Raw genomic sequence first — 20,979 nt, 5'->3', positions numbered from 1 at the left:
GTACTGCTTGTTTAAAACTATCATGTGACATCTAGGTGATGAGAGACTAACACACACACACATGATGTGAAGACAAGGAAACATAAGTACCTTACCAGTTTCTATCTACCAAATTCATTCACAAGGCTCAGATGGGATACATAGAAGATATTTGTTCAAGGTGCCACGCAACGAGACTGAACCCAAAAGTATGTGGCTGGGATGTAAACTTTACACACACAGACACACACACTGAAATATATGTATGCATTTGAAATTTTATCTTTTACCTGCTTCAAACTGTGGCCATGCTGGGGACCCACTTTGAATTTTTAGTCGAATGAATACACCCCAGTACTTTTTTTTAAGCCTGGTACTTATTTTATTGCTTTCTTTTGCCAAACTGCTAAGTTACATGGACATAAATACACCAACACTGGTTGTCAAGCAGTGATGGTGGTGGAGGGACAAACAGACACAAAGACACACACATGTATACACAATGAGTTTCTTTCAGTTTCTTATTTCTTTATTGCCCCCAGGGGGCTAAACACAGAGGGGACAAACAAGGACAGACAAAGGGATTAAGTCGATTACTTCGACCCCAGTGCGTAACTAGTACTTAATTTATCGACCCTGAAAGGATGAAAGGCAAAATCGATCTTGGCGGAATTGGAACTCAGAACGTAACAGCAGACGAAATACCGCTAAGCATTTCGCCCGGCGCGCTAACATTTCTGCTAGCTTGCTTCTTTCAGTTTCTGCCTACTAAATTCACTCACATGGCTCTGGTTGGCCTGAGGTTATAATAGAAGACACTTGCCCAAGGTGCCACACAGTGGGACTGAACCCGGAACCATGTGGTTGAGAAACAAGCATCTTACCACACAGCCACACTAGGGCTTAGTTAAATATTTGTCACTATATAAATACACATTTGTGTGTGTGTGTGTAGCTATGTATATGTACACTATGTTGGTGCTGAACAACTGAATTCTTCTGATTACATTTAAGTTTAATTACATAATTACTTCTATGCATTACAGAAGAATATTTTCCAAACTCTACCTGCTTTCTCCAAGGTAAATCCCGTTTATTTCTGCCATACCACTGCAATAACTGTTGTCGTATTCTGGTAACTTCTTCTTCAGTGAAATCATGATATTTTGTGAGAGCAATTGTCTTTATAGAATTTTCTGGAAGAGACAAAAACAAAATAGTAATTCCAAGTGGTTGCAAAGTTTAAACTACTTCCCTGAATAGCTGAATATAGCTACAATAAAAAAAAACTTGTTCTGGTGTCGTCTCTCAAACCTTTACCCTTTAGCATTCTCTGTCTAATGCAAAACTTATATATTCACATTGTTTTGAATTAATCATGCTTTATCTTGTAACCTTGAGATTTTGATGATGTGGTTGCTTACTTTTAGAACGACATTGTTGAGTAGGTACGAGAGGTCAGAGTTAGCTGATTTGAACACAAAACAGGGAAAATATTTTGCACTATATTAGTTGGTAATAAACAGTATCTTCAGGTTCAGGTTAAATTTAATGTAGTTATGCCCTGTTCTCTTCTACTTCTCTACTAGAAACGTTTACTTTGGAATTTACTTCTATTGAGAAAAAAAATCGTGTCCATGTTATTTTTAACGTAAGTTTTCTTATGACGGCTTCTCTTTTCTGCGTATTACTTCATTAGAAATCTACGGATGCACATACGCACATAATAGAGAAAAATGAAACAATTATGGACGACTTGCTCCGAAACACCACCGAGTGGGGAACATTTCTCAAAAATAACCTGCAGTTGTTTCCTTCAAAATTCCGACATGCTCGAAATGTACATACATCAAGGTATATTTGTAGAAAATTTCACGAAAAAAATATTCATTTTCCTGGAAGTTAAGAGGAATTTAAGTGGACTCTGTTGAAATTTCCGAAAATTGTCCCCCACCCCCATTCCAAAATACTTTCACCGGAATCTACATAATAAATAATATATGCATAGAAAATTTCATTAAAAAATATTCATTTTTCTGAAAGTTATGACCTTCCAAAGTCCGGGGGGTACAACTCTGTAGTTATGCCAACTAATCGAGGAGTGTGAATTAACCGAAAATGCTTTCTACACCCTAAAACAATTTTTCGCAACAAATCCCAAAATGACCGTAATCTACATCAGCTAAAATGCATCTTTGTAAAATTTCTTTAAGAAATTTGTAGTTTTCAGAAAGTTATAAAGAAACAAAGTCGGTGGGGACACACTTGCGGAGTTAGGCCAAAATTTGCCAAACTACCTATATTTATGTGTGTTCATGCAAATATATATATATATATAAAAGACACTGATATAGATACATACTTTTCGGAATCTTCGAAATATTCTTCATAATTCAATTAAAAACGTCCTAAAGGTTTTCGTTATTAAAAAATAAGGTGAGACAAAAGTGCAAGTGGCTGTTTATATAACAACATTGAATATACCGCCAATAAATGAATGAAAGTCGGTGTGAGGAGAAAAAAGTCGACTTTTACTCTGTATTCCGGGTGGACGAACTAGGGGCTAACTGAATTTCTATTATTTTTATTCTTTATTAGGATGGTTATTATAACAATAATAAACACATGCACTGCTTCTATTTCACTTCTTTTATTATCCTTAATCAATTAGTTAACTATTTGAACAATGAATTGAATTTTTGATTAATTGTTCAGTTATGTTCGTCAGAATCCTCTTGTCATCAATGACGCCTTCTCTACTCCTGGCCACGAAATATTTTTCCTACGAGAGTTCCGGACCCCCAGTAATGAACTCATTTGCATACAGCCAATCAGAGCTCACCTCGACCTTGTTGTCAAGTTAAGACAAATAATTAGATTTGCCTCTATACCTATTATCGGATTTTGTAAGGGCACCATATGGTAAAGATGTAGATGGGGAAAATGTGGATCACTCAAACGGCACCAGTTTGCATTCTAGAACCAGTGGGCAATCTCACATGAATTACAGAACACAGACTAATAGAATCATACAGTATGTTTCCATTTTGCTACCATATTTCTGTCAAAATACACTGACTTTGTTTCAATTAATTTTGTAGCAAGGCCTAGATTTAAAACTATGTAGGTATTGAAACTAGAATCAGGCTCCATTAGATCAGGTAAATTGCCCTGAATATTAAACCAATCATCTTGCAGCAATATCACCTCATATTATTAAAAGTTACAGATGTTCCCACATAAAGAGGGGCTATAAACGCAGAAGCATGGGAAACCACATCAGAGGTACTCTTAGTTTACACAAACAACAATATGAAAGGAGACAGGCTTCTTGGTTGCTGTTCAACCTCAGATTAAAAGAATTGTCAACTATGAAGAATTGAATATTTTCCTGTCTCTCTCACAAAACCATTCTTATTTATTAATTAACTCAACTATGAACTCCATTCTCCAGACTGAAATACAGCCTTGGCAAGCTTCTGCATAATTATGTAAATGTTCTGATATTCAGATGTATAGATAAATGTTTATCAAACACAGTTTGGAGTTGGTTTTAGTATGGGACAGCATGCAGCCTAAATATCATACCAGTTAATCAGGCCTGTCTAGCTAGTCTGACAATTTTAATGATAAGGAAAAATTTAGTAAAATAACTTTGTCATTATTAAGCTAGTGTTTGGAACATAAATTAACATGAAATTATGATGGGAAGTTTTGGTTTAGCCAGTTAGTATTCAGATTACTCTGTCAAGTGCAATTCTTATTTATTGACATTGTTTTGAATTAATCATGCATTATCTCATAACCTCAAGATTTTGATGATCTGACTGGTTATTTTTAGAATGACATTGTATGGTAGGTATGAGAGGCTGGATCTAGCCAGTTTGAAAGTTACATAGGTATAATATTTTGACTGGATAAGACTGGTTTAAATGCTAAAGAGTTAGACCACTTTAGAAAGTTTGTCTTATAGAGCTAAAAGCAATTTCCTGGCAGGTTGATATCAAAAGTGTTAAATCAAACCAAGAACTAGACTGCCACTTATATTACCGTCATCATCTGGAAATATAAAATGGAGAAGTCAACTTTTGTAAGATTCAAACTCAGACCGTAAAGTGGTGGAACTACAATCATTCTACTGTCTCTGTCATTTCCTCACTCCTTTCCTTAGCTGGCAAAAATGAGTAGCACTTGTATTTTCAAAGAACCAGTCTTGTGTTATGCTGAATGTCCTCGAGAACTACATTAAGAGTACATGTGTATGTGCAGTGCTCTGGCACCTACATTTTAGGTTCATGAGCATGCTGTTACACTGATCAGATCAATTGTTGTCATAACTGAAGGAGTAGCCAATTTATATATATCATCATCCTCATCATCATTTAACGTCTGTTGTCCATGCTGGCATGGGTTGGTTTACAGTTGGTGTAGAGATAGAGACAAAGGTTAAGGAAAGAGATGGTCATGGCTGGAATGTTATAATTGTTTTTGCAAATGTGCAACTGGGGTCCTTATAAGATTTTGTTGTTAAAATTGTGCCATAAATTGGTTATATGCAAAATATTTTAACAATTTTTTTTATACATTTCCTAATAATATTGAATTATAAAAATGTAAAAGGATTTTTTCAAACATCAAATGGTTGCTACACATCCAACGAAGCATACTAGCTCCATTTCTTCTTACAAGCCTATGCATGTTCTCAGCAGTCATAGTCCATGTTCCACTGCTGTATAGCACAGCTGTTGGCATACAGGCATCATTCAGTCTGTTTTTCACTCTGAGTGAGAGACCCTTTGTTACCAGCAAAAGTAGGAGCTCTCTGAACTTTACCCAGCCTATTTGTATTCTAGCAGCTACACTCTAAGAGCATCCACTCCCACTACTAACCTGGTCACCTAGGTAATGGAAGCTATCGATTACTTCTAGTTTTCTCCCCTGGTATGTGATGGAATCTATTTTCTGTACATTTTTAGTGTTTATTGTACCTGTGCACTTTCCACACACAAAACCTATTTTCCCTGTTAACCTTCCTCTGATATTGCTGCACCTTTTATGTGTCCAAAGCTTACACTGGGTACATCTTATTGAGTTTCTACATACACCTTTTCTACAGATCAAGCAGGGCCATCTACCTGAAGGGATTTGTGATTTGTCTGATTTCCTACTTACTAAGACATTGGTTTTTGATAGCTTAACTCTAAGGCCCTTCGATTCTAGACCTTGCTTCCACACCTGAAAAGTTTTCCCTTGTTCTGGTAGTGATTCAGCTTTAAGAGCAAGGTCATAAGCATAGAGGAGCTCCCAAGGGTACCCTGTCTTGAATTTCTCTGTTATTGCCTGGAGTACTATGAAGAACAAGAGGAGGCTGAGGACTGATCCTTGGTGAACCCCTACTTGTACCCTGAATTCTTCACTATACTTGTTGCCAACCCTCACCTTACTGACAGCATCCCTATACATGGCGTGTACTGCTCTTGCCAACCATTTATCTATCCATAGTTTCTGTATTGACCACCAGATAAGAAATCAGGTGACCCTGTCAAAGGCTTTCTCCAAGTCAACAGAAGCCAAATACAGAGTTTCGATTCCCAGACCAGGTGTTGTGAGTGTTTATTGAGCGAAAACACTTAAAAGCCTCATGAAGCTCTGGTAGGGTATGGTGGTGAACCCTGCTGTATTCTTTCACTACAGCTTTCTCTCACTCTTTCTTCTTGTTTCTGTTGTACCTGTATTTCAAAGGGCTGGCCTTGTCACACTCTGTGTCACGCTGAATCTCCTTAAGAACTACGTTAAGGCTACACATGTCTGTGGAGTACTCAGCCACATGCACGTTAATTTCACAAGCAGGCTGTTCCATTGATCGGATCAACTGGAACCCTCGACGTCATAACTGATGGAGTGCTGTATTATATATGTAATGGGTGGGCAGATAATTATTTTAAGTCTTGCCTTAATTATGATTTCAAATTTTGGCACAAAGCCAGCAATTTCTGGGGAGTGGTGTAAGTCAATTACATTGACCCCAGTGATCAACTGGTACTTATTTTATTGACCCTGAAAGGATAAAAGCAAAGTCGACCTCGGCAAAATTTAAACATAGAATCTGAAGATGGATGAAATGCCACAAATCATGTTACCTGGCGTGCTAACGATCCTGCCAGTTTGCAGTCTTGCAATAATATTGACCTAATAATATGCATATATGTAGATAAATAGCTTGTGATAGTGTGCATCAGCCTAGTTTATTCAGTGAAATTCATGAGTTTGAATGCATATTTTCCATGTCATGGTCTACAAATGTTACCAGATTTATGATCTTCATTAACATAAATATCTATTATTTTTGTTTAACCCCAGGTTAGCTTCCATCTAGGTGAGACATGATCAAACAAATTCTAACAATAACATTCATTTTTTAAATTTTATCTATTGAGGTACAATAGTATTCAAGGGCAGTAGTATTCAATGTGTCAAATATGTCTTGGTCATGGCCATCACATCGGCCCAGAATATGTTATCCAATTACTCTGGCACTCTTTAAAGAGGATGGCAATTAGACTGATCCTGCTGGTGGTGTAAAGCACTCATGGCGTAACCATATAAAAGTGCCCATGCAGTTCCCTGTAAAAGTGCCCATGTGGTGCCACATAAAAGCACCCAGCACACTCTGTAAAGTGGTTGGCATTAGGAAGGGCATCCAGCTGTAGAAACCAAGCCAAATCAAACTGGAACCTGGTGCAGCTTGCCAGCCCTGGTCAAACCATCCAACCCATGCCAGCATGGACAATGAATATTAAATGATGATGATGATATATATATATATATATATATATATATATATATATATATATATATATATATAGGCACAAGCAAGGCAGTGTGGTAAGAAACTAGCTTCCCAACCACATGGTTTTGTGTTCAGTTCCTATGTGACACCTTGGGCAAGTGTTTTCTACTATAGCCTTGGGCTGACCAAAGCCCTTGTAAGTGAATTTGGCAGATGGGAACTGAAAGAAGCCTGTTGTATACATACAGACATATACAGTTAACTGCTGATTATCCGGCATTGTTGGGACTTGAGGAGTGCTGGATTAGTGATTTCGCTCGATTATCAATTGATTAAGTATGGCAGGTTAAGTTAGATTGGGTAAAATACCCTGTAAATCAGTACAAGTTGGTTAATGAGGAAAAGAGAAACATCAAACGAAATTTCACACTGCTGTCAAGTTTTTTCAACAGTTCAACTTTTTCTTTTATGGACCAGGTACCATGTTTATACTTCACACCATGAGAAGCACTTCCTTAATGCACTGGAACCATGTCTGGGACTAAAAGGGAAAAAGATATAATTATAGATGAATAAAAAAAAAAAAAAAACTAGAAAGGCTTGCTTTTGTTTACAAATTATGTAAATGTGTTTATGCAGCAAGTAGTGCCATCAAATCGTAGCAGCCAGTTGGTGCAGCAACCTGGGAAATTTGAAATTATTTGGAACTTTTCTAGCCAAAATTAGTGTCAGATTACCGATTTTGCTGGATTACAGGTTGCCAGATTAGTGGCAGTCTACTGTGTGTATATGTCTTTGTGTTTGTCACCCCACCATCACTTGACAACTGATGTTGGTGTATTTACATCCCCAAAACTTAGTAGAATAAGTACTAGGCTTACAAAGAATGGCTGCTCCAGCATGGCCACAGTCAAATGACTGAAACAATTAAAAGAATAAAAGAATATAAATAAAACAAAGCATGAAAATAGTCTAGAGTAGTCTGCCATAAATTTAAGATCATCAGAATTTTTAGCAGGGAGACCAAACTGATAATTTGGTAACTCGCTAAAATAAACATTAAAAATTGAAAAGAGAAAATAAACAATGAAGAGAACATAAGATTGCTGCATAATTCAACATGAATGTGAAATGACATTAAACATCGTATAAGGTAAATGAAGGTTTCTGTGGGAATACTTAATCATATTCACTTATACGTGAGGATGAATTATGATGTTGCTATTGTTGGTGTTAGATGCAGTGGCAATATCAGTAGTGATGAATTTCCTTGTGTCATAGCATGGAGAAAGCAAGCAATAGCTTCCTGGTGGCAACACAAGCTAGACTCCCTAAGTGGAGAAAAACTGATTTATTTAAAGCAATTGCTAGGCCCCCCCGCAGAGATGTGAAAGATTTTTCCTACCAAGAAAACACGTGATCCATTTGAGCGCATCTGATTGGTTGACCGGGTAATTTGGTGAATTGTTTAGGGGACAAATTGCACCTAAAAACTAACCAATCAGAGCAAATGGTTAAAATATGATCTTTATACCTAAGTGCTTTCTGCTACGTCCAAACAACAACTATAAATAAAAAGGAGAGAGAATTGTTTGTCATTTATGCTTTTCTCAATCCATTCTGCTACAAATTGATATAGTACTATATTACTCTTTTACTTCTTCAGTCATTGAACAGCAGCCATGCTGGAGCATAGCAATGAAGGGTTAATCAAACAAATCCACCCATCCCCAATATTAAAATTTTTCAGGGTAGATACTTATTCTATTAGTTTCTTTTGTTGAACTGCTAAGTTACAAGGACAGGAAACAAATCATCACAAATCAAGTGGCACACACACACACACACGATGGGCAACCAAATTTGTGTACAAAGCATTGATCAGCCTAAGGCTATAATAGAAGACACTTGCCCAAGTTGTCATGCCGTGGGACCGAACCAGAAACCACAAGGTTGCATTACAAAGCGAATTTCTTAACCCCACAGCCATGCCTACACCTATAATCGACATAATTGTATTTTTTTCTAATAGACTGGACTTCAAGGCATCAAAAATTACACAATTCTCAACTCTTGGCTAAGGTGAGCCTAAAGTTTCGGGGTTGAATTGCATAGAGAGGCAAATTTTGCGACCTTGATTTCATATAATTTGTTACCAAATAAAGTGGAATTAAATGCAGTTTTATTCTCGTGTTTGCGATACTTTTGGTAGTTAATTATCAAAAATGGATCTCCTCTGTGAAACAATGTATAATTCTTTTAGGACGTCGGGTATCGGATTATGGCAAGCACACAACTGTAACTTTGGTCTGTCATATTTACTTATGCCACAGAAGACCTTTTACTATTTGAAGAATTTTTACAATTACACCCGTCTCGCGAAATGGGTATATTTTCCGGGATAAAAATTACCCAAATAATCTGCAAGAGGTTAACGGCGTAGCTAGAAATAGCTGTTGAATTCACCTCAAATCACGCCCATTCGTCTTAAATAAAGAAAGGAGACATTACGTAATGTAGACAGAGACACTCCTGACAAGACAGGACGGTCACGTCTACAAAGCCTTTAACCTGGTTGGCCATGGGCTAAATAACAAAACTAACAGTAACTAGGTTGCAACAGTTAGAAGCCGGAAGTTATGGTAAGGGAGATCACTCGCAATAACTTTCTTTCTTTCCCACGAACCTCACCCTTATAGTTTTCTATGTCTTTCTCTTTATCCCTCCCACTCTCTCTCTCTCTTTCTAGTGACAGCCAGTCAGACCGACCGACTGGCTTCGAATATTTGTTTTCAACGTGTCTCTAATTTCGAAGTCTTTGACACAACCAAAGGACAGTTGTCAGTGGTCGGTATGGGAACCTAATCGGTCAAGGATTACATATATATATGTATATATATATGTATACATATATATATATATATATCATATATGCCTTTAAATACAAAACACTGCCTTAAAACCTCTTAACATCAACACCATCACATAAAAAAGATAGCGCACACATATACTCACATACATACAAACACACATATTCACATCATCACCATCAACATTATATACATAATCTTGTCATTATTTTCTTTTATTGATTATTTATTTACTTATTTATTATTTTTGGGGTGCATGATTCTCCCAAATGTGGAATGAAACCGTCTTTTTCGAGGCTATGAAAATCGTCGGATTATGTGTTATGTGGTATTCATCAAGTGCCAGCGGTAATATCGTAGGCAAGATGTTGCTCACGGATTTTCCTTATCCCATGACAGTAACCATGGTCCAATTGCTCTCAATATCTGTCTACCTGACGCCGCTATTACGCCTGAAATCGGTTTCGACCTCTTCTGGACATGTGGCTAGCATACCGCGAAACTATTACATGAAAATGATTATACCATTAGCGATGGGAAAGTTCATGGCTTCTGTTTCTTCACACGTTAGTATATGGAAAGTTTCCGTGTCTTACGCACATACAGGTATGATATTTTGTTTTGTTGATATATAGACATATATATATATTATATATTTTATCCTGGGCGAACTTTTAACCAACGAAAATTGGAGCTTGTTTCGATATATTAAGTTTTGTTGTCAACAAAATTGTATATGCAGACGCGATACTGTGAAGTTATGTATGTATGTGTGTGTGTGTGTGTGTACTTCGAGAGATAGAGCTGGATTTTCACAAATTCCTCGTGCTCCACGCAACTTTGATACAAACTGGATATATTTTTACAAAATAAATATACTCAGAAAATTAAGTCAAACGATTCAGCTTAGCACGGCATAACTTTTTTTTAACTTGTCACTTAGTCTCCAGTTATATATATATATATATATATATATATATATATATATATATATATATATATATATATATATATATGTGTGTGTATGTGTGTATACATATATGTATGTGTGTATACATATATGTATGTGTGTATACATATATGTGTGTGTGTATACATATATGTGTGTGTGTATATATGTGTGTGTATGTGTGTATACATATATGTGTGTGTGTATATATATATGTATGTGTGTGTATATATATATGTGTGTGTGTATATATATGTGTGTGTGTATATATATAATTGTATGTTTGTATGTATTTATACAATTATGTATAATGCTAAAGCTATAACTGATACTATTGTCTGTGACTCACTGTTTTTCTCATTTTTCTCTCTTCCTCTCCCTATAGATTTTCGTTCACCAGTGTTTCTCCCCACCCCCACAGAGATATAGACCCATCAAGGGCTGCACGCCCAAGTCGAATTCCGCTTTCACCGACTCTTAGTTAAGTACCATAGGGTGCACAGAGCACAGCTGTAATTATTGCTCTGAAAAGCTAACAGTTGTTTCCAATTCTTTTTTCCGTGGAGTTTAAATAGCAACAGTTGTGACTTATTGACTGATTTTTCCTAATCACTAAATATATAATGTTAATAGCCATAATTTCATGTATTTTTTTGTACGTATCTGTGAAATCCATAGTTATGTAGGAATAGGGTTGTTGTACATGTGAATATTAAAAGAAAGAAGGTACTCAGACGACAGCTGGTGATGACGACGATGTTCCAGTCCCCAACTTAAAATGTAATGTGTGTATGTGAGAGAGAGAGAGGGAGAGAGAATGTGCGTGGAACTTCTTCACTATTAAGTTATCTCATTGTTTTCATCATCTGAACTCTTACATAAACATACTTGGCATTTATTTTCTGCTCGGGTGACTATAATTATCTTCCATCCTCGTCTTGTAACACAGTGTACACCCGATTCCTGGGATAATACACTCCCAAACAACTATACTGTTGAGTGTATTATCATAGTCACTCCTTAATCTCTTTTCGTTGTAATTGTGAAGATGTTTTGCACTTAATTTACACGAATATCAATGTACTACAAGTCACTCCTTAATCTCTTTTCATTGTAATTGTGAAGAAGTTTTGCACTTAATTTACACGAATATCAATGTAACACAAGTACTACTACCAGTCGGGTCTTGTTTATTTGGTGAATTAAATCCATTGGGCAATGACTAGTATGTCTTACTGAATGTATAAATGAATATACGAAGTCCTCTCCAGTTCATCATGATCCTCCAAGCCATCACTAAGGGGTTTAAGACTGGCTGTTCATGGGAGTTTCTATATGCTGATGATCATTTGTGTATGGTGATTGTTGTATTGGGTGTGCTGCCGCAACCAGTGCCACTAGATTTCAATCAGGGATATAACAAAAGTTTTCCATTAAGATTTGCGGTTAAATTAATGAGTAAGATATTTATAATGAATTTGACATTTTTGACAGGTGTGCAGCGCACAGGTAACACACCCGGAATATACGCCCCTGCTGACCATCTAGTCTTCATAGCTGAATCTATAGAAGAATTAAAGAGAAAATTTCAGGCATGGAAGCTAAACCTGGAATTGTCTCTAACAAAATGAGAATGTCAGATATGAAGGAACCATAAATAAGGAGGAGACCAGAAATAACAAACATATTGCCCACAACACCTTTGCAGTACCTGTCCTCACACCTACATTTGGCCTTCTGAACTGGTCGCTATAAGAACTGAATGAGATAGCTGCTCAAACTTGCAAGCTGCTCAGAGTTACAGGTAATTCAATATCAATGGAAATGTAAACAGGCTATACAGTAATCCCTTGACTATTGCAGGTGTTACGTTCCAAACCCCACCATGACAGGTGAAAATCTATAAAGTAGAAACAATACTGTGTATTTTTTTCTATAACCTGTTTATATTTATTTTATTATAAATGCAAAACAAAACTATGGAGGAATCGATGTAAGCTTAAATAATAAACCTTGATAGGTGAACCACAATATGTGAGGGATTACTGTACTTCCCATGCAAGGCAGGTGGTTGTGGTCTCAAATCTGTATTGTTGTCATCTGAAGCAGGGGTTTTCAAACTGTGGTCCGCAAGGACAAGACAGGGGGTCCGTGGACAGCAAATACTTTTTATGGGCAATTTGATTTTATATATGTTTTTTAATCGAAATCTTTTAATTGACAAGAAACCTATTTGTTAAATACTGTTAAATAAATAAATGTAAAAATATATGTTATTTTAAGCAAATATTTATGTATAAATTTCATAAGCGTTTATAAGGGGTTCCCTAAGGTAAAGCCTGAAATACAAAGGGGTCCGCAAGTCAAAAAGTTTGAAAACCCCTGATCTGAAGCACGGATTGTGACACTAAAACAACATCTGCAGCAGAGGAAAGAGACCAATAGTTATCTTGCTCAGCTTTGTGACCCTGAAGCCAACAACATAATTAGGATAGCTAATGAACCTGAGGAGAGATATGAAATAAGAACCGATACAGATCTCTCCCAAAGGAGTGTTGGTGAAATCTGTTTATCAGAACAACAGAAGAGAAAAAAAATGAACCATTTCACTGAGAAGATAGTATTTGGCATGGAAAACAAAAACCCATAGAAGGGATTGATCATGTCAACAGTTTGGCATGGTGTACTGAGAAGTTTATGGCATCCCACTTATGCATACATACACACACACACACACAAATATACATTAATTAAATAATTAATTAGTTAATTAACGCTAAAAACTGGTTCTTTCTCTGTTGGTGAGATAAAGCCAGGGTTATACATACACACAAGTATTTGACGTGAGAAGTGGGTTGAAAAAAATAAATGAAAATAGAAATAAAAAACCAAGTCTGAACTGGAATTAACTTTAATAAACAAGTGTAACCTACACCTGGGAAATGACCTTTTTTTTTAGGTAAAAATTGTATCAGTGAATGGTGGTAGAGGAAGTTTGGTGGGGAGGTGGGGTCGACGAGGCACTTAGTTGTGAAATGATGCATTCAGATACACCTATACATTCAAATATATATATATATAGAACAAGTAGAAAGATAAATTTTAATCAACACATAGATATTAAACAGTATATATATATATATCTATATATATATATATATATATACAAAGGATAAAATCATTTTCTTCTTTTAAAAGCAGAAAAATTTGTTGGCAGCTAACCATGAGCTTTGCAACGGGATATTGGAGGGGTTTGAGTTCGTTCCTCATGGCTGGCTGCCGACAAATTTTTCTGCTTTTAAAAGAAGAAAAGGATTGTATCTTATATATATATATATATATATATATATATATATATACTGTTCGGTATCTACGCGTTGATTAAAATTCATCTTTCTACTTGTTCTACAATACATTTCAGTGCTTTGAAAACAAACTTCTTTGTTTACATCAGACGTAATATATATATATATATATATATATATATATATTGATAGAAAGGACAACAATAGAAAGAGACCTCGATATGTAAATAGAGGAATTTATCTGTAAATAATATGTGACACTTATTCGGTAGCCATAATAAAACTCTGAGTTTCGGATACCGGGGTGGGAACCCACGCCAACATCTCTTCAGTTATCCGGCCAGTGAAAATTCCTGTGAAAAATGACCTTTTTTTATTTATTTATTTTGTTTTTTTATTTTTCACAGCAATTTTCAATGGCCAGATAACTGAAGAGATGTTGGCGTGGGTTCCCACCCCGGCATGCGAAACTCAGTTTTATCATGGCTACCGAATAAGTGTCACATATTTTTACAGATATATATATATATATATATATATATATATATATATATATATATATATAGAGAGAGAGAGAGAGAGAGAGAGAGAGAGAGAGAGAGAGAGAGACATTAGTGTCTATTTCTAATTCAGTACATGGCGAGGCAATTAGCTAACTCCTCATTATAATTATGTATATGATTATAGAATATTTTGTATAATTTACCTAAAAGGTTTTTTTTAATGCACTGACTACTTAGTTAAATTATTATTATTATTAATAATCTTACCCTATATTATATATATATATATATATATTTAAAAGTCTTTGTGAAAATTACTTGACACAGTTTAAAAAAAAAAATTGTTTTTTAAAATTCAATTTTGTTAAAAAAGATGTAGATTCTTTATCAGAACGTCACTAACCATTTTTGGAAGAAGTTCCTTTCTATTGTGTATGAGCGCTTTTGATTATCTTTTCAATCACGTGTTCTTGAATATATATATATATATATATATATATATATATATATATACATATATATATATATATATATGTACATATACATGTATACACACGCACATATGTGAGGGCACATGGCCTAGTGGTTAGGCTGTTGCACTCATGATCGTTAGATTGTGAGTTCAATTCCTAGACCGTGTGCTGCATTGTGTTTTTGAACAAAACACTTCATCCCACATTGTTCTGCGATCACTTCAGAAACACCTGATGCATGGTACACAGTGCACCTGTTCAGGTAAAATCAATTTGATGGAAGGAATGAGCACATAAATTTAATCACTACAAATAAGTTATTTATGCAGGTTGTTTGGCGAAAGCTGAACGGCCATATGTCGTCTTCGATTGTAGAGTCCACCACATATATATATATATATATATATATATAGATAGATAGATAGATATGTGGTGGACTCTACAATCGAAGACGACATATGGCCGTTCAGCTTTCGCCAAACAACCTGCATAAATAACTTATTTGTAGTGATTAAATTTATGTGCTCATTCCTTCCATCAAATTGATTTTACCTGAACAGGTGCACTGTGTACCATGCATCAGGTGTTTCTGAAGTGATCGCAGAACAATGTGAGATGAAGTGTTTTGTTCAAAAACACAATGCACCACACGGTCTAGGAATTGAACTCACAATCTAATGATCATGAGTGCAACAGCCTAACCACTAGGCCATGTGCCCTCACATATGTGCGTGTGTATACATGTATATGTACATATATATATATATATATATATTCAAGAACACGTGATTGAAAAGATAATCAAAAGTGCTCATATATGCATATACTCATTTACTATTTGTTTTTACATGACTTGAACGCAGCGTCTCCAATTGTAAGTAGTTTTCGTAAACTTATATCTTCCGACGCTACTCTATCTCTTTCTCTTTCTCTTCCTCTATCTTTTTTCCCCCTCTCGTTCTTCCTCTCTACTACTACGTATCTCGCTTTACCCCTCTCGTTCTTCCTTTCTACTACTACGTATCTCGCTTTACCCCTCTCGTTCTTCCTCTGTTACTTCTACGTATCTCTTTTTTCCCCCTCGTACTTCCTCTCTTTCTCTTTTCCTCTCGTTCCTCACCTATTCTTCTACTTCCTCCCTTTGTTTCTCCCTCTACCACTCTCTCTCTTCCCTTTACACCGGCATGGTCACATGCTTCCGGTCAATAATCCTTTTCTTCCTTGGCTATCGCCGAGCAAACACGCGAACTCACTTCGTCCCTACTTTCAAGTTCATGCCTCACAGCGTTCATACACACATAATTTTTCTCGTATGGCCGTAAAGCCTTTTCTGTTTGTTTTCCTGTCTTGTCTTTTGTCCGCCACTACATTCCTCCATGGCAAGATTTAATTTGCGTATACAAATTTAATCTGCGGTCCATGGGATGAGCCGTTATAACGATGCGTCCTGCCCAAGCTCTTCGAAACGCCGGTGTTAAAACGTGGGTAGCTGATGAAGTAGAATGTTCTCTATGTGGCTTGTGTGTTTTCTCGTCTACGTTTTGTTTGCAATGTCCTGTACCCAGATATGCACCTATACATACAGGTGGATGTCGGTATGCACATACCTGTACGTACATATGCATATACTCATTTACTATTTGTTTTTATATATATAAGAATGCTTTTTTAGGTGATTTTAAATGTCTTGCCCACTCACGTTTTTGGTATGCTGCTATATTTCATGTTGAGAACAATTTAGGTCTTAATAGACACAAGATGTGATCTATTTCTAGCGCATTAATTGTCCACGTTAGTGGTCGACGTTATTTCTTTTTTATATTTATATATATGTATGTATGTATATATATATATATATATATATATATATGTATATATATATATATATATATATATATATATATATGACAGGCGTCTTTCAATTTCTGTCTAGCAAATCCACTCACAAGGCTTTGGTTGGCCCAAGGCTATAGTAGAAGACACTTGCCTAAGGTGCCATGCATTGGGACTGAACCCAGAACCATGTGGTTGGTAAGCAAGTTACTTACCACACAGCAACACCTGCACCATATATATAGATAAATGTAAATGCTTTCTCAAATACAATTGCATTGCATGTTTGAATCTCTGACAAAGCTATAGGTCGATATACAAGCATTCAGCTATGAGGTGAATGCTTGTATATCATCTTACAGTAGAAATAACATGCAAGTTCATGACATAATTTTCTTTCCTTTATCGTTTGATCCATCTATGTGGGTGTGGGAGCTGGACTCTTACACCTGATATGGAGTAAAGAGTCTAGGCATTTGGGCACAGGTGTTTCAGAAGGCTATTACACATCTTCTGCACAAAGCAATCAGCTTTGTCAGGCAGTAAGTTAACAAATATGCTGGCAGAAAGGAGCCATTTATTGCACAGATAAAAAGACGAAAGCTTGTCTGGTACGGTCATGTATCCTGTCACAACTTCCTGTTCAAAAAATTTCTTCAGGGCACAGCTGAGGTGGGGCATAAGAGAAAATCCTTGTTTGACAACATGAAGGACTGGACAAGTCGTTGTTGTTGTTGTTGTTGGCACTCTGTCGCTTACGACGACGAGGGTTCCAGTTGATCCGATCAACGGAACAGCCTGCTCGTGAAATTAATGTGCAAGTGGCTGAGCACTCCACAGACACGTGTAGCCTTAACGTAGTTCTTGGGGATATTCAGCGTGACACAGTGTGACAAGGCTGACCCTTTGAATTACAGGCACAACAGAAACAGAAAGTAAGAGTGAGAGAAAGTTGTGGTGGAAGAGTACAGCAGGGTTCACCACCAACCCCTGCCGGAGCCTCGTGGAGCTTTTGCTCAATAAACACTCACAATGCCCGGTCTGGGAATCAAAACCGCGATCCTATCACCACGAGTCCGCTGCCCTAACCACTGGGCTATTGCGCCTCCACACTGGACAAGTCATAACACAGCAAACCTGCTATACATGACAGAGAACAGAGACCAGTGGCAACAGCTGACTATGAAAGTATCTAAAGTGGTCCCCCGGTGATCTTCATGATGATAATTTTTTTTTTTTTGCTGCTTTCATGGATTTCCATGACTCTGTCGCCATCCAATTCCATTATAATGAATTTGAATTGGGAGCTTGGCTCATAGTGAATCTTTCATTAGCTGATTACACAACCATGGATGCTACCCCTCTCTTGATAGAGGTTGGTGATCCTGACCATTGATCGTCTAGGATTTCTCTGCTCAGCATCAATGTAAGAAGCACTGTTATCTCAGTTGAACTCTTCTGCTACCTCTTCACACTCTGCCATGCTGCAATCCCATGACATTCGGTGAATCTCTGGCAGGGTGGCTGAAAGGGTGCTGTGCCTTGCTAAAGGGCAACCCCTAACTATGGCAGGGAATGGTCATTACTCCATTAGGTATTTTCAAAATACCTGCATACCCCATATATATATATAGATATATCTCATCATCGTCGTTTAAAGTCTGCTTAAAATTCAGCAAATACCAGAACATAAGCAGGCAAGACAAGTGAAAATATACAAAATAAAGAACATTATATTCTTTGTGGTTGGGTCGTGGATGATCTCTTTCTAGCATATCGGATGTCCACTTAGTGGTCATCCCTTCTTATACACACACACATATATATATATACATGTGTGTGTATACATGTGTATGTATTTATTCATGTATGTGCGTATACATATATGGATATATGTTTGTATGTGTGTGAGTGTGTATGTATATATATATATATATATATATATATATATATATATATATATATACATACAGTGAATCAAAACAAGGAAGAACAAACAAGAAAGAACAATAACATGAGGATGTGGTACAAGTTCTGTACACAACCTCTACTTGTTGTGGGACTCAAATAACATCAATTAACTAATTAACTAATTATGTTTGAACTGTAAATGTTTGTACTACTTGCAAATGAGAGCAATGGAGAGCAACTAAGAGAACCAGTTTTGTATTTGACTAATTATGATAATTACCTCATCTACATATTCCTGAACATCTGAATGAACAGTTAATGTTCCACCTTGATCTGAATTCATAAATATTCATTATCATTGTCGGCATTATTACTGCTGTGATTCTCACATTTAAGACGCCGGTGTATTATAGTGGACGGGGCCACTCACCCCGAATCGTTGCGCTCATCGGGATGCTCTGGTTTTTATAGTGGGCAGCGCCACCGCCGATTTTCTACGAGGCTCCGAGCGACCGAACAGAGGATCAAGTAGGGTCCCGACATTCGTGGACAGGACCACGCGTCCAGGGGGTGAATCCATCCGCCTGCGGGATTGGCTGCTATCCCTCGATGCACGGATCATTTTTCACCATTCGACACTGCTTTGCAATGTAAAGAAATCTGGTTTTGCATCATCGTTGCTGCTCTAAGTGGTTGGTGCTAAGAAGGGCATCCAGCTGTATGAAATATGCCAAAGTAGACACTGGAGCACGATGTAGTTCTTGAGCCAATCAGATCCTCCCAACTAGCTCAACCCATACCAGCATGGAACATGAACGTTAAATGAAGATGATGATGATGTTTGTAGCTGTTTCTAGTGTCTCTAGTGACATTGTCATAATTGTGATTACTACTACATTTATCATTTCTGTCATTTCCTTATAGCCCCATTGTATACATGCACATATACACAGCAGAAAAGCTATGTATCCCCTCTCTCCTTAAAGCTATGTATTCCTCACCTCCCCACTTTCTGTATGTGTGTGTGTATATGTGTTGTATCTATGTATTTACGAAAGTATGTATGCAGCATTACATGTATATGACAGCTGTAGTAACCTTATCATCCTATTGCTACCGTTGTTCTCACCTCCACTGATATAAGTTACCCTCTCTCTGTTACTACCTTTCCCTCAGACTAATACTTTTTGCAACTTCATTTTATCATATAATTTGCCCAACGCCTCTGGGGGCACATTATAGATTTTTAATGAATTAGCCTATTATTGAACTGGATGTAAGTGTAACATATACGCAAAGTTTCGTGAATATTGGTTTGCTGGTTTAGGCACTAAGATGGTAACAGGAAATTGCCGTTTATATGTGTGTGTGTGTGTCTGTGTGTTTCTGTCGGTGTTTGTCCCCCAGCACTAGTTGACAACTGGTGCTGGTGCGTTTACTTCCTCATAACTCTGTGCTTTGGCAAGAGAGATCAATAGAATAAGCACCGGGCTTTGTAAAAAAAAAAAGTATACTTGGGTTGATTCCTTTAACCAAGAATTCTTCAAGGTGGTGCCCCAGCATGGGGCACAGTCTAATGACTGAAACAAGTGAAAGATAGAAAGATGATATAAATGCTCTGTTTCATATTCCATTATTGTACAAGAAAGAACAGCAGCAAAACCGAATAACAATTGCTTTCCTACTTCAGCTGATTTATATGGCCTGAGTAGCAGATGGTGTCATTGTACTTGATGAAAATTACAAACAAATGTACAGAAGATATTAATATTTTTAAAAAATCAATATTCCTTTGATTATTACCTCCTTAGTTCCTTTGTCCCTGCTGCATTAAGACACCTTGACATACAAAAGTTGTATGTGTATGTATATATATATATATATATATTATTTTGCTTAAAAGAGTTCCAACACTGTCTGTTTTTTATGTTTTATTTATATTCCTGCAGAACTAATGTGGGGTATAGAATATGGAATATACAATATATAATATAATATACAATATATAATATAAAATAAAATAAAATAAAAATGGATGGCACCATGAAAGAAAGTATTGAATGTAGATGAAATATTGAGTGTTCAATATAAAGGATCAAATATATAAATATATAAATATAAATATATATATATAAAGGCGACTCGAGTTTCAGGGCTATTTCCCTTCGTCATGGCCGGTATGACAGACTTTAACAGACTATATATATATATATATATATATATATATATATATATACATGTGTGTGTATATATCTGTGTGTGTGTGTGTATATATCTGTGTGTGTGTGTATATATATCTGTGTGTGTGTGTGTATATATATCTGTGTGTGTGTATATATCTGTGTGTGTGTATATCTGTGTGTGGG

The 20,979-nt window shown here is 36.5% G+C and overlaps 2 protein-coding genes across 3 annotated transcripts in view; one reads left to right on the top strand and one right to left on the bottom strand.

The window, feature by feature from the left end:
• The window catches only part of LOC106872436 (adenine DNA glycosylase), a 36,372-nt gene extending 33,852 nt beyond the window's left edge, over positions 1-2,520 (bottom strand). The window contains exons 1-2 of the mRNA XM_089340132.1: positions 2,342-2,520; positions 1,048-1,175 (exon numbers count right to left, since the gene is read on the bottom strand). Coding sequence (XP_089196258.1) covers positions 1,048-1,175; positions 2,342-2,369 — 156 coding nt within the window. The 5' untranslated portion in view covers positions 2,370-2,520. The remainder of the gene's footprint in view (positions 1-1,047; positions 1,176-2,341) is intronic.
• A 6,868-nt stretch (positions 2,521-9,388) lies between these two features.
• The window catches only part of LOC106872437 (solute carrier family 35 member E1 homolog), a 35,061-nt gene continuing 23,470 nt past the window's right edge, over positions 9,389-20,979 (top strand). Inside the window, exon 1 of one of the 2 annotated variants that reach the window (XM_089340740.1) lies at positions 9,389-9,411. Coding sequence is in view for 1 of the 2 variants with exons in the window: in XM_089340739.1 (XP_089196865.1) it covers positions 9,909-10,245 (337 nt within the window). In the remaining variant the exon portion in view is untranslated. Of the gene's footprint in view, positions 9,412-9,689; positions 10,246-20,979 lie in introns of those variants that run through there. The other variant, XM_089340739.1, reaches the window with a different exon arrangement.

This window comes from Octopus bimaculoides, chromosome 23, assembly GCF_046866305.1.
Source record: "Octopus bimaculoides isolate indiv1 chromosome 23, ASM4686630v1, whole genome shotgun sequence".
Classification (NCBI taxonomy): Eukaryota; Metazoa; Mollusca; class Cephalopoda; order Octopoda; family Octopodidae; genus Octopus; species Octopus bimaculoides.
This window is presented reverse-complemented; position numbering and strand designations above follow the sequence as displayed.